Here is a 13638-nt window from a genome sequence, read left to right as displayed (position 1 = left end):
GGTGCTGTATGTTGGTGTTGGTGGAGGTTGTGGTGTTGGTGGTGGTGGTTTAAGAGGAAGTAATTATGTTGGTAGTGGTGAGGACATTTTTGTCCAAAAAAAATAAAAAGGACGATTTTAATACAAAAAAAACTTTAATAACGATTTTAAGTCGAAAATTACAAGAGGGACGATTTCGATTCTGGTCCTCAACGTTAGGGACCAAAATCGTACTTATCCCTTATTAAAAACAATCATATTAGGTTATATCAAAGTCAATTAGTAAATTTAATTATTAGTATAAAATATATATTAAAATATAAAATATTTATTAAAAATGAGTTAAACAATTTATATATTTATATATAAATAATTAAATACATAGTTACTGATTTTGACTAATGATTTTAGCGTGGAAATAAACTTTTTATATTAAAAAATAATTTTAGTATTCACATTGTAAATTTATTAAGAGTTTAGAAACTTCGGTATTATTAATACTCTCCACCTCTCTGCATTATATATATATATATATATATTATAATTATAACTAGCTTGACTTCAACATCTATATACATATATATTCTTCTGAGTTCATCAAAGCCAATATTGATACAACAATAATGATATTAATGAATCACACTCATTCATCAAATGATGGAAACAAAACAGACCACTACTCTGCATAGATTATTTCTTTGGTTCTTCTTGATGAACATCTTCATCACCATTACCAGAACAAAAGCACAATCATCAACCCTAAACTACGTTGGAGATGACTGCCAAAACTCGACAAAACAATCTCTAACAAGTGGATTCAAAACCAACCTCAACAGCGTCCTCTCATGGCTTTCCTCTGATGCTACCACAAGCAAGGGCTACAACTATACCACCGTCGGAACCGCCACACGCGATGCCGTCTATGGCTTCTACAACTGCAGGTACGGACAAACCCCGAATGCCCCCACTCACATTTTTAGGTGGAAACCAAGTGCAGTCGACTTCACGTGAAGTTGATATTTGAGAGCCGTTAAATAATTTAACTAAATTTTTATCTAACAGTTCTCAGGTATCAACTTCACGTGAAGTCAAATTTTTATCTAATTCTTAAATTCCTTTTAGAACTATGTATATTTAAAATGATGGATAAAATTTGAAAAAAAAACGTGATTAGTTACTTCTATATTTTATTCTTTAAATTTACGTCAAAATATAATCATTCACATCTCTTATTTTATTGGTTTAAATTTTGGATGGAGTGATTTTATGATATTATTATTTCTAACAAAGACAAAATATTTTTTTGTATAAATTTAATAAGTTACTAAATTAGTATTTAAAAAATTCAACTACCGATAAAATAGAGTTTAATTTTGATACAAAAACGTTTTACATAGTCGTGCAATCACATGTATAAAACTATTTTACACTGATAATGCATTAAAATTAAATTCTAACTCTAAAAAATTTTAAAATTTGACAAAAATAATCAAATATTAACTGCTTCTAATTTTATGAACCAAAAATAATAAGGTGACTAATGAAAAAGATAAAACTTAATTAAATAGTTTAATTAATTTGACTAAATTTTTTTTTAATAGTTCTTTAGGTGAAATTGAATGCACCTGAGTTTCTACCAATTACTAATTGTAACCTAAATTTCTGGATTCGTCACTGATCCGCAGAGGTGATGTCACCGGAACCTTCTGCCAGTTTTGCCTCTCCACTGCAGCTTCAGACATTCTCCAGCACTGCCCAAACAGGTCATCAGCAGTGATATGGTATAACTACTGCATACTCAGATACTCTAACCATGCCTTCTATGGTAATCTTACAACTACCCCATCATGGCAAACTCTTGGGACCAAGAACAGCACCAACAGCACACAAGAACTCCAGAAAGCAGAGACTTATATGCAGATTTTGATAAAGAATGCTACTGCAGAGAACAATTACCTGTTGTATGCAGTGGGTGAGTTCAATGCTGGTGATTCATTAGGGAAAAGGTATGGATTGGTGCAGTGTACTAGGGACCTTACTAGTGACAAGTGTAGGCAGTGTTTGAATGCTATGTTGGATCAAGTTCCTAAATGCTGTGCTTCAAAAGTTGGATGGCAAGTTGGATCTCCAAGCTGTTTGACAAGGTATGATGATTATATGTTCTACAAGATTCAAGGATCTTCTCCTTTGCCTAATTCAGGTAACTAATTATTTTTATTAATTACTTGTAAGGGGCCAGCAATTTTTGTGTTTTGTAATCATCAATTGGTCATCAATAGTATTCTTAATGGTATGAGATTACATCTAATGGTGAGAGATCACTCACTTTTCTTTTGATGGTTAAGTGCTGGCCACAAAACACAAAAGTTGCTGACCCCCTAAACTTTCTCGCAATTAAATTCAACTTGTTGACCTATGCTATTATTGCAGCCAAGAACAATTCAAGCAAGACAAAAACTGTGATCATCATCATAGCATGTGTGTTGGTGCCAGTAGTGCTACTAATTTCTGGCGTCTACTTATTATGGAGGAAGAATCAAATAGACAATGGTAACTAACACTATTAAGTTCTCTAAGCTCATTTTAAGTACTTGCCTATATCAATAAACATTATAAACTCATATCACAAAGTTTTTTTTATCTGTAGATGCATTATTGCCAGAGGACACTCCTATATCAATACAGTATAACTCTCAAGAAGGTCAAGGAGACGATTCATTGAATGCTGACCTTCCGGCAGTTCCTCTGATTTGGATTCGACAGAGCACTAATAACTTTTCAAATTCTTGCAAATTAGGGGAAGGTGGTTTTGGTCCCGTTTATAAGGTATCACTGAATATTTCAATGTGGAAATCAAACTATATATGCATATAATTTTTTTTTGTTAGAAAATTTATTCAAAACAAACTGATAAGGACTAATTCTGCATTTACTCCTGTACTTTTGAAAATGTATCAGTGACTTGCAGTGGTGTAAGAAAGAAAGTAGAGAGAGAAAGAGAGAATTTGAGATATTTAGTTTTTAGTGTGAGAATAAGGCCCAATTTGGATAACTAACTTAATTAAGCTCCTTTTGATAAAATAACTTAAATAATAAATGACTCTGTTAAAAGTAACTTATAAATAAGTTATTTTGTGTTTGGATTTTTAACTCTAAAAGTGCTTATTTTAAAGAAATGTAATGAAAAGTAGAAGTATTATGAGAGAAGTCATTTTTTTTAACTTCTCTATAAGCTCCAAAATAGCTTTTTAGAAAGTTACAATTTGATTTTGAAAATTGCACCCGACATTAATACTACTACTTTTTATAAGTCAAAAGTTAAAAAAAGCTACTTCTAGAGTTTCCCAAACGGACCCTAAGAGTATTATTAAAGACTGCTTTTGTTTACAAGTACATGACACTTGAGATATGGATATAGAGATACAAAATCGTGTTTGACAGATGTGATATAGATAGAGACATTGCGTCTCAGGATATTGAATCAGTCTATTCTGTGTCCTTTCTGGTAAGAAAGACACAAAGACACTGGACGGAGAAGTAACTTATGGTTTCTTTTATTTCTTTGCAAAATCTATATTTAGGGAAGTTTACAAGATGGGACAGAAGTTGCCATCAAAAGACTTTCAAAAACATCTGGTCAAGGTTTATATGAGTTCAAGAATGAAGTAATATTCATAGCCAAATTACAACATAGGAACCTTGTGAGACTGTTGGGTTGTTGTGTTGAGCAAAATGAAAAGCTGCTTATATACGAGTACATGTCCAATTCAAGCCTTGCCCTTCACCTATTCGGTAAGCTTTTAACTATAGAACCTAGTGCCTTTAAAATTTTATTTTCAATTTAATTTTCTCTTTGGTATTGAGTGATAAATATAACAAGAATGAAATAACACCAGGTGATGAGAATAGGACTTTGGTTTAATTTAGATTCGATATAAAAACACTCTTTTATGTAATTTTCTCTCCTTTTTTTTTATGTATTCTATTACATAAGTAATTTTTGTCAAGAAACATTTCCTGTCTTGTTGTCAGATGTGGAAAAACGAAAGCATCTAAGTTGGAAGGTTCGAATGAATATTATCAAAGGAATCGCACGAGGACTTCTATACCTTCACGAAGATTCTAGACTTAAAGTAATTCATAGAGATATGAAAGCTAGTAATGTTCTACTTGATCAAGATATGAATCCAAAAATTTCAGATTTTGGATTAGCAAGAGCATTTGAAAAAGGCCAAGACGAAGAAAATACTGGAAGGGTTATGGGCACCTAGTAAGTCTTATATATATATGTTGTTACATCATTTTCTATTTTGAGAAGAATAACCATTTTTTATTGATTTGTAAACAGCGGATATATGGCTCCTGAATATGCCATGGAAGGATTATATTCAATAAAATCAGACGTTTTTAGTTTTGGAGTTCTTCTACTAGAAATCATTTGTGGCAAAAAGAGCAGCGGATTCTATTTTTCAGAACATGGTCAAAGTCTTCTTATATATGTTAGTTTCTTTAAGTACACTATAGTATTATAAAATAAATCACTCTTAAAAAGATATGGATTTGGATTCTCTAAAGTTTGAATTTCACTTTAGAGAGTAAAGTGTGATCTCTCACCGTTGATTTTATAGGTGGGACTAATAATAAATATGAAAGAAAAACTATTCAATGGTAGAAGATCACACTTTACTCTCTAAAGTGAAATTCAAACTTTAGAGGATCCAAATCCAAAAGATATGTTTAATTTCTATTATATATTAATATTCACATTTTTGTGCAGAGTTGGAAACTATGGTGTAAAGGAGAATGTTTGGAGCTAGTAGATCCTATACTAGAAGATAAATACCCAAGAAATGAAGTTAAAAGGTATATACATATTGGTTTACTGTGTGTACAAGCAGATGCAGTAGATCGACCAACAATGTCTACAATTGTTGTGATGCTAGCAAACGAGACAATGTCACTTCCTAATCCTAACCATCCTGCATTTTCAGTTGGAAGAAAGATCAAAGACGAGCCACCATCAAATACTTTTGTTAAGGATCTTTCGGTCAATAAAATATCAGTTTCAAATAGTTTACCTAGGTAATCAATATAAGAATAAAAATGTTAATTGTACACCAAAATCAGCTACTAAAATCAGTTATTAATGTATTTGTGTATAAATACATGTATGGTTTAGTTTATTTTCAATGTATATTTATATTCTAATATGTATTTTATACTGGTGGCTGATTTTAGTAGCTGAATTTAGTGTACACGTAACATGATTGATATAAGAATTCTGTTTTTAAATTGATCTAATTGCATAAGTAATTATTTCTGCCAATTTGAACCATTCTTGTTTATATTTGTTGTAGTTTAATAATTAAAGATATAGAATCTACTCATCATTCAAATACAGAGTGATAATTTCTTTTTTGAGCTATTTTATGTAAGATTCGATCAATTGATTAAGTCTTTGGTTTGTAGCTTTGTATAACAGGTTTAAAAATAAAAATTGCTACATAAACTGTATACTTGCATATGTTTATGACTACTAATTACTAATTAGAGTATAAAAGTGTTTATAGCGTTGGTAAACATACATTACTTTTATACTCTAGTTATTAGTAATTTTGTTTATTCAATTAGGAGTCCAAGTTTTACATTTTTGAATTAGTCAGATTGAGAAAAGAAACCATACCTCTGGTTGGTTTCTTGAGATTTTTCAAAGTCAAAGTATTGATTGTTTCAATCACGATAATTTATAATAAATTATTAAAATGAGAATCTTCCTTTAAAAAAACATAAAACATTTTAAAACTATATTACTAAATATTACATTATACACAAATATTGTAACATTTAAATAACAACAAATAAATAAAAATAAAATTTATCCTTTTTTAAAAGGTTCTTATCTATGAATACACACAAAAAATTTGCTTTTGCATAGTTAGGCTTAAGAGTTTAGGTATTATTAGTTTATTATAGCATTATTTTAGTCTCTTATTTTATATATTATAATAGAAGAAAATGATAATATTACTCTTATTTGTGATAATGTCACTGTTTAATTAACATAATTTTTTTCATTGTATTTTATATGATTTTGTAAAAAAAAAAGAGTAACATTATCAAAGTAAAAGTGATACTACTATTTCTCTAGTCTCTATAATAGATAATACAACAAAATATATAAATAAAGTTTATTTTTCAAATAATATATGCAATATTAGAATATAGATGATAGATCTTTAATACATAAACTAACATTTTTTTGTAATACAACTTTAATATAATTAGAGAATTTAATATAAAATACTATGAGATCGATGTTAAATTAGTTATATAAATATTATTTATTCTCTATAATATTATAAAATAGAGGATTTTGTAGATAAATGTCTTTTTTAATATTATTACAAAATAATATTTAAAAAGAGCCATATAAGATTTTAGGATCTCACCGTGCGAATTAGTTTTTGTAGTGATAATTTTTTAAAATTTTATAGTTTATTATATTGGTGTTTTCGTTCAGAGTGAAAAAAAAAAAAGACCATCGATTTTGAACAGTAGAACTACAACATTACTTTTGATATGGCATTTAATATATAACTATGTTAGGGATACATTAAATATTAGTTATTAGTATAAAATATATATTAAAATATAAAATATAAAATATAAAATATATATTAAAAATAAGTTAAATATATATATAAATTTATAGTGATTAATTTTATTGATTATTTTAACATACAAAAAATATTAAAAAATTATTAAAATTTATTATTTTTTGTTATTAACTAATCATTAATATTTAAAAATATGGGTTAAAAATATATTATTAAAGAAATTGGATTAATAATTAAACGGCCAAAAATAATAAATTTTAATAGTTTTAAATATATTTTTTTAAAATTAAAAGTGAAACTCAAATCCAAAACCTTTAAGTAAGGATGAATTATAATTGGAATCTAAAATATACAAATAATATTTTTGTTTTATATATGGTGAAAACTCAAGTGCAGTCAACTTCATGTGAAATTGATAGTTGAGAGTCGAAAATTTAGTCAAATTAGTTAAATCATCTAACCGCTCTCTGTCATCAAAGTCGACTGCATCTAAGTTTCCACATTTTCCTTATATATTATAGGCAGATTATTGACTTCAACATGTCTAGATATATATAACTGAGTTCCTTGTGGAACACAATTTTGATACAAACAACAATGATATATAACTAATCACACATTCACACTCATTCATCAAATGATGGAAGCAATCCATAGATTATTTCTTTGGTTCTTCTTGATGAACATCTTCATCACCATCACCACAACAAGAGCACAATCATCATCACTGAACTACGTTGGAGATGACTGCCAAAACTCATCACAACAATCTCTAACAACTGGATTCAAAACCAACCTCAACAGCCTCCTCTCATGGCTTTCATCTGATGGTGCCACAAGCAAGGGCTACAACTATACCACCGTTGGAACCGCCACACGCGATGTCATCTATGGCTTCTATAACTGCAGGTACCAACAATCTTTCATTCTTTGTGTGCATATTTCCCACTAAACTTTTTAAATTTGTGGTAGAAACTTAAATACAGTTAATTTCATGGGAAGTTAATAGTTAAAAATAGTTGAATGATTTGACAGGCTTGACTAAATTGTCATATTACGACTTTTAACTATTAACTTTTTATAAAGTTAATTGTACCTAAATTAGTTATGAATACAGTATGTGGTTAATTGAGACATCACGTTTACAATTTGTCTAGGTTTTTTTGGCTTTTAGCCATGATTTTAAGAATAGTGAAGATCTTTGATTAATCACAACATAACAGTAATTACAACAATTGAAATCGTGGTAAAAGTCCATAAATGAAATAAAATTGATTAATTGGCTGGTGGCTACTTTTAAACGTGTCTAGAATTTGCAAATTTCTCGTAGTTTCTATGGCGGCTAACTATGAATTTTGCAAAAAAAAAAAAAAGAACATCGTTTTTTATTCTTGTTGCATCACATCGGATAATGACATAAAGCTTCTTATATATATTAATATATACGTACCCGAACGTGTATATACGGTGGAGCAAAGGAATTCAAGTATTCAACAAAGCAAAATAATAAAATATACAAAAGAAAACATAAGCTCAAACACATAGAACGCCACAACATTTAAGTTAAAGCTAACTGTTGCTGGCCTTGCAGGGGAGTCTCTGCGGAATAATTAATAAGAGGCGAACATTTATTTTTCTGAATTTAAATTCTCTAAATTTTGAATTTTATTTAAAAAAAATTGAATTTAAATTCTCTAAATTTTGAATTTTATTTAAAAAAATGAGACAGAAAATATTTAATAGTGAAAGATCATACTTTATTCTGAATTTAAATTTTCTAAATTTTGAATTTTACTTAAAAAAAATGAAACAGAAAGACAGAAAATATTTAATAGTGAAAGATCATACTTTATTCTATTTATTTTTGCGGATTTCAATTCTCTAAATTTTGAATTTCAGAATAAAGTGTGAGCTCACCATTTATTTCATAAGTGAGATCAAGAGAAAACATGATTTATTTTTGCGAATTTGGATTCTCTAAATTTTGAATTTTACTTTAGATAATAAAGTGTGATCACCATTTATTTCATAGGTAAGATCAAGAGAAAACCAAAACATTTAATGGTGAGAAATTACACTTTATCCTATAAAATGAAAATACAAAATTTAGAGAATCCAAATTTCTTTTATGTAATCAGTAATTGTTATTTAAATTTTCTGGATTCGTCACTGATCCGCAGAGGTGATGTCACTGGAACCTTCTGCCAGTTTTGCCTCTCGACTGCAGCCTCAGACATTCCTCAGCACTGCCCAAACAGGTCATCAGCAGTGATATGGTATAACTACTGCATATTCAGATACTCCAACCATGCCTTCTATGGTAATCTTACAACTACCCCATCATGGCAAGTTCCTGCGACCAAGAACAGCACCAACAGCACACAAGAACTCCAGAAAGCAGAGACTTATATGCAGATTTTGATAAAGAATGCTACTGCGGAGAACAATTACCTGTTGTATGCAGTGGGTGAGTTCAATGCTGGTGGTTCATTAGGGAAAAGATATGGATTGGTGCAGTGTACTAGGGACCTTACTAGTGACAAGTGTAGGCAGTGTTTGAATGCTATGTTGGATCAAGTTCCTAAATGCTGTGCTTCAAAAGTTGGATGGCAAGTTGGATCTCCAAGCTGTTTGACAAGGTATGATGATTATATGTTCTACAAGATTCAAGGATCTTCTCCCTTGCCTAGTTCAGGTAACTAATTATTTTTGTTATTATCTTTTTTGGCAATATATTTAATTGTTTGATTTTTCTTAGTTATTTGTAGTGTAAACATCCAAATTAGTTCCTAACGAATTTTAAATTAGACACTTTGATTCGTTTGCCGCACAATTTATAATTTTAAAGTTTAATTACTCTGTTGGTTCTTATAGTTTCGCAAAATTTTCAATTAAGTCCCTAAACTTTTTTTTTCTTTTAATTGAGTCCTTGCACCAAAATTTTTTTTTTAATTGGGTCCCTACACTTTTTTTTTTCTTTTATTTAGGTCCCTGTACTAATTCTTTTTTTTTTAGTTGGGTCCCTATAAAATTAAGCTAATTACTACTAAGAGGGACTTAATTGAAAAAAAAATTGATGTAGGAACTCAATTAAAAAGAAAAAAAGTATAGGGACCTAATTGAAAATTTCACGAAACTATAGAGACCAACAGAGTAATTAAACCTAATTTTAACATACCTAAAAGTAATAGTAAACTATTTGATCATATTTTAGTATTTTTAGTAGACTTTTGGAGACCAGCAAATTTTAGTATTTTTTGCCATCATTTGACCAGCATAAATACTAAATTGTCTTTAAAAAATAAATTTTATTAATTCATATGTGCAAACTCTGAAAAATGTGGGTGCATATTGTATTAATTAATTCATGTGTGCAAAACTCTGGTAGATATAGATGCAAATTAAATGCTTCTTGTGTGCAAAACTTCTGTAAATATCGATGCAAATTATTACTGGCTAAGTGCAGGCCAAAAATAATAATATTTGCTAGTCATGTAGCATTGTTCTTTTTTATATTTTCTTACAAAATTTGGCAAAAAATATTCTAGTTAGTGACAGCTGGCAGAATCAGTTATGCAAGTTAGTTAGAAAATAGAATCAGTTAGTGACCTGCTGGTAGAATTAGTTATTCAGTTAGAGTTAGTTCCTTGTAGCTGTTAAATTCCACAAGGCTCAATACGAATTCAATAATTAAACCAATAAAAACAAAATTTTATACAAAATTATTGAAGATATATGAGTTTATTAATTAATACACCAAATACAAGAGTGTCCTCTCTATATATAGATACATATGAGCAATCAAATTAAACTTTTTGACCTATGCTATTATTGCAGCCAAGAACAATTCAAGTAAGACTAAAACTTTGATTATCATCATAGTGAGTGTGTTGGTGCCAATAGTGCTACTAATTAGTGGCATCTACTTCATATGGAGGAAGAATCAATCAAATAATGGTAACTAAGACTATTGAAGTTCTCTAAACTCATTTCAAGCTAAGTACTTGCCTTAATCAATAAACATTATAAACTGATAAAAAAAAATTGTTGATCCATAGATGCATTATTGTCCGAGAGCGCTCCTATATCAATAAATTATAACTCTCAAGAAGGTCAAGGAGAAAGTCAAGGAGACGATTCATTGAATGCTGACCTTCCTACAGTCCCTCTAATTTGGATTCGACAGAGCACTAATAACTTTTCAGATTCTTGCAAATTAGGAGAAGGTGGATTTGGTCCTGTTTATAAGGTATCACTGAATATAATTTGTTTTTGTTAGAAACTTAATTTATTCAAAACAAATTCATAAGTACTAATTTGTGTACTTACTCTTTTACTATTACTCATTATGGCAATTATTGAAATGACTGTTTGTACTTGAATTTTTCTTTCTCTGCAAAATCTATATATATTTAGGGAAGTTTGCAAGATGGGACAGAAGTTGCCATCAAAAGACTTTCAAAAACATCTGGTCAAGGTTTATATGAGTTCAAGAATGAAGTAATATTCATAGCCAAATTACAACATAGAAACCTTGTGAGACTGTTGGGTTGTTGCGTTGAGCAAAATGAAAAGCTGCTTATATACGAGTACATGTCGAATTCAAGCCTTGCCCTTCACCTATTTGGTAAGTTCTTCCCTATAGAACTGTTGTTGGTGCTGAATGATAAAATATAACAAGAATGACTACTGCATATATTGTTGCATATGTTGTCAAGAAACATTTCTTGTGTTGTTGTCAGATGTGGAAAAACGAAAGCAACTAAGTTGGAAGGTTCGAATGAATATTATTAAAGGAATCGCACGAGGACTTCTATACCTACACGAAGATTCTAGACTTAGAGTAATTCATAGAGATATGAAAGCTAGTAATGTTCTACTTGATCAAGATATGAATCCAAAAATATCAGATTTTGGATTAGCAAGAACATTTGAAAAAGGCCAGAACGAAGACAGTACTAGAAGGGTTGTGGGTACCTAGTATGTCTTATTAATCTCTTTCCTTTTTGTCTGTGGATATATATATATATATATATATATATATATACAGAAAACTAATAGTATTATATTGATTTTTGACCAGCGGATATATGGCTCCTGAATATGCCATGGAAGGATTATACTCAGTAAAATCCGACGTTTTTAGTTTCGGAGTTCTTCTACTAGAAATCATTTGTGGCAAAAGGAATAATAAATTCCATGTTTCAGAACATGGTCAAAGTCTGCTTGAATATGTTAGTTTCCTTAATTACACTGTTATCATAAAAATAATTTGCTATTACAAGAGGTATGCAGGAGTTTAAGTTCTATTATACATGAATATCCATATGTTTGTGCAGAGTTGGAGACTATGGTGTACAGGAGAATGTTTAAAGATAGTAGATCCTATATTAGAAAATAAATACACAAGAAATGAAGTTACAAGGTGTATACATATTGGTTTATTGTGTGTACAAGAAGATGCAGTAGATCGGCCGACAATGTCCACGGTGGTTGTTATGCTAGCAAGTGAGACAATGACACTTCCTATTCCTAATCATCCTGCATTTTCAGTTGGAAGAAAGATCAAAGAAGAGCCAACATCAAGTGGTTTTGATAAGGATCCTTTGGTCAATGAAGTATCAATTTCAAATATTCTACCTAGATAATCAGTATAAGTGTTCTATTTTAAAAATTGTTTAAGTAATCATGAATCATTATTGTTTAAATTTGTTGTACTGTAGTAGATTCTAGTTCTACTCATCATTCAAATATATAGTGTTAATTTCTTTTTTGGTTGATTGAGTATGTTGTATCTATTTGTTTACCCACAAACCTACTACTTAGACTACTCCTTAACAAAAATTTGAGCTATTTTGGGTGAAAACCGATCAATTGATTTAAGTGTTTGGTTTGGATAACAGGTGTAAAAAAAATAATTGTGCATAAGCTGTATACCCAGATACGTTTATGACTACTAACTAGAGTATCGAAGTAGTGTATGTTGCAAACGTGAACACCTTATATCTTTCTGTTAATTTATTTAGTAAAACTTAATGGTGGTATTTATATGTATTGTTAACTATTGTGACGTGTCTATTTATGAAAAATTATTATGTAGATAACAATTTTTAGAGCAAAACTTTACCTGTTTTGATATAATTTGTGGTAAATAGAGAGATATTGATAAATATTATACGAAAATTCAAAAAATAATAAATATTTCATAGTAAAAAACTACATTATTTCCATGCTTATGTTACATATATGGTAACATGATATGTGCTTTAATCTTTCTGTTGGTTAAGGCCGACACTACGGTTACAATAAAGATATTGCAGCAAGCAATAAAGACAAGTTATAATTTCAGATCTAGTTACATAAATGTTTGGTTTGCAAAACAAAAGGCAATAGCACGAATTTATGGAGATTGGGAGAAATCTTACAGCGGATTGCCGCGATAAATTCTTAGTATATAGAATATAGTCAACCAGATAAATCTATAATGTACTTTGACCGTCTTGAGGCTTTTTAGGATTGCAAGCCACTTGTAAACATTGATAGAACTCATTTATATGGCAAGTATAAAGGTATATTAATTTTGACAATTGTACAAGATAAAAACTCAAACATCATTTCAATGGCCGTTTGCACTTGTTGAGGAAGAAAATGCGGACTCTTAGGCAACGCCGTCTAATCAGTAGACACGATCTTCTTCCATGTCCCCGCTCTTGCTTGATCCTTGTTGGCCTCTCTGAAAACTCTAAAATCAAACTTTGAAAATGACTCAAATAAATAATTCGTGGCCAACTATTGCGATTTATATAGCTTATTTCAAGAATTTTTTTTTTGGGTCAAGTGGATTGGACAGCCCCTAATCCTAGGCATTAGTTCCATGTTTCACATACACACAATACACTCACACACTGCATTAGTCTCATGTTTTGCGCGCGCACACACACAACACACTCACACACTACCATGAATATCATGGGTTCTTAAACCAACAACCAGTCTCAGCCAACAACCAGTTTCAGTTGGGATTAGAACCCGGATGCAACGT

General features: G+C 30.0%; 2 protein-coding genes across 4 annotated transcripts; both read left to right on the top strand.

The window, feature by feature from the left end:
- The first annotated feature begins 504 nt into the window (after positions 1-504).
- Positions 505-5503, top strand: LOC112786641 (cysteine-rich receptor-like protein kinase 10). Of its 2 annotated transcripts, XM_025830007.3 has the most exons (9): positions 537-920; positions 1665-2179; positions 2410-2529; positions 2627-2805; positions 3561-3771; positions 4012-4249; positions 4328-4478; positions 4757-4842; positions 4971-5148. In XM_025830007.3, exons 1-9 carry the CDS (start codon positions 634-636, stop codon positions 5014-5016), a joined length of 1833 nt encoding a protein of 610 aa, XP_025685792.1. In that variant the 5' UTR covers positions 537-633; the 3' UTR covers positions 5017-5148. The 2 variants fall into 2 exon arrangements, with proteins under 2 accessions (XP_025685791.1, XP_025685792.1); XM_025830006.3 differs by having other exon boundaries at positions 505-920; positions 4757-5503.
- Positions 5504-7136: 1633 nt separating this feature from the next.
- On the top strand, positions 7137-12496 carry LOC112786567 (cysteine-rich receptor-like protein kinase 10). Of its 2 annotated transcripts, none has more exons than XM_029296031.2 (8): positions 7137-7505; positions 8777-9291; positions 10434-10553; positions 10655-10845; positions 11013-11223; positions 11339-11576; positions 11680-11830; positions 11936-12496. In XM_029296031.2, exons 1-8 carry the CDS (start codon positions 7234-7236, stop codon positions 12242-12244), a joined length of 2007 nt encoding a protein of 668 aa, XP_029151864.1. In that variant the 5' UTR covers positions 7137-7233; the 3' UTR covers positions 12245-12496. The 2 variants fall into 2 exon arrangements, with proteins under 2 accessions (XP_029151864.1, XP_029151866.1); XM_029296033.2 differs by having other exon boundaries at positions 7181-7505; positions 8805-9291.
- The last annotated feature ends 1142 nt before the right edge of the window (positions 12497-13638 follow it).

This window comes from Arachis hypogaea, chromosome 20 (assembly GCF_003086295.3).
Source record: "Arachis hypogaea cultivar Tifrunner chromosome 20, arahy.Tifrunner.gnm2.J5K5, whole genome shotgun sequence".
Lineage (NCBI taxonomy): Eukaryota > Viridiplantae > Streptophyta > Magnoliopsida > Fabales > Fabaceae > Arachis > Arachis hypogaea.
Note: the sequence above shows the minus strand (reverse complement) of the source record. Positions and strands in the feature narration are given on the sequence as shown.

Bases quoted from the DNA above. Each gene is read 5' to 3' on its own strand.
- LOC112786567 (XM_029296031.2), top strand. From the start codon at position 7,234: ATGATGGAAGCAATCCATAGATTATTTCTTTGGTTCTTCTTGATGAAC. The intron at 9,292-10,433 runs GTAACTAATTAT...CTATTATTGCAG, and splicing joins TTCTCCCTTGCCTAGTTCAG to CCAAGAACAATTCAAGTAAG. The intron at 11,224-11,338 runs GTAAGTTCTTCC...TGTTGTTGTCAG, and splicing joins CCTTGCCCTTCACCTATTTG to ATGTGGAAAAACGAAAGCAA.
- LOC112786641 (XM_025830006.3), top strand. From the start codon at position 634: ATGATGGAAACAAAACAGACCACTACTCTGCATAGATTATTTCTTTGG. The intron at 2,180-2,409 runs GTAACTAATTAT...CTATTATTGCAG, and splicing joins TTCTCCTTTGCCTAATTCAG to CCAAGAACAATTCAAGCAAG. The intron at 2,806-3,560 runs GTATCACTGAAT...ATCTATATTTAG, and splicing joins GTTTTGGTCCCGTTTATAAG to GGAAGTTTACAAGATGGGAC.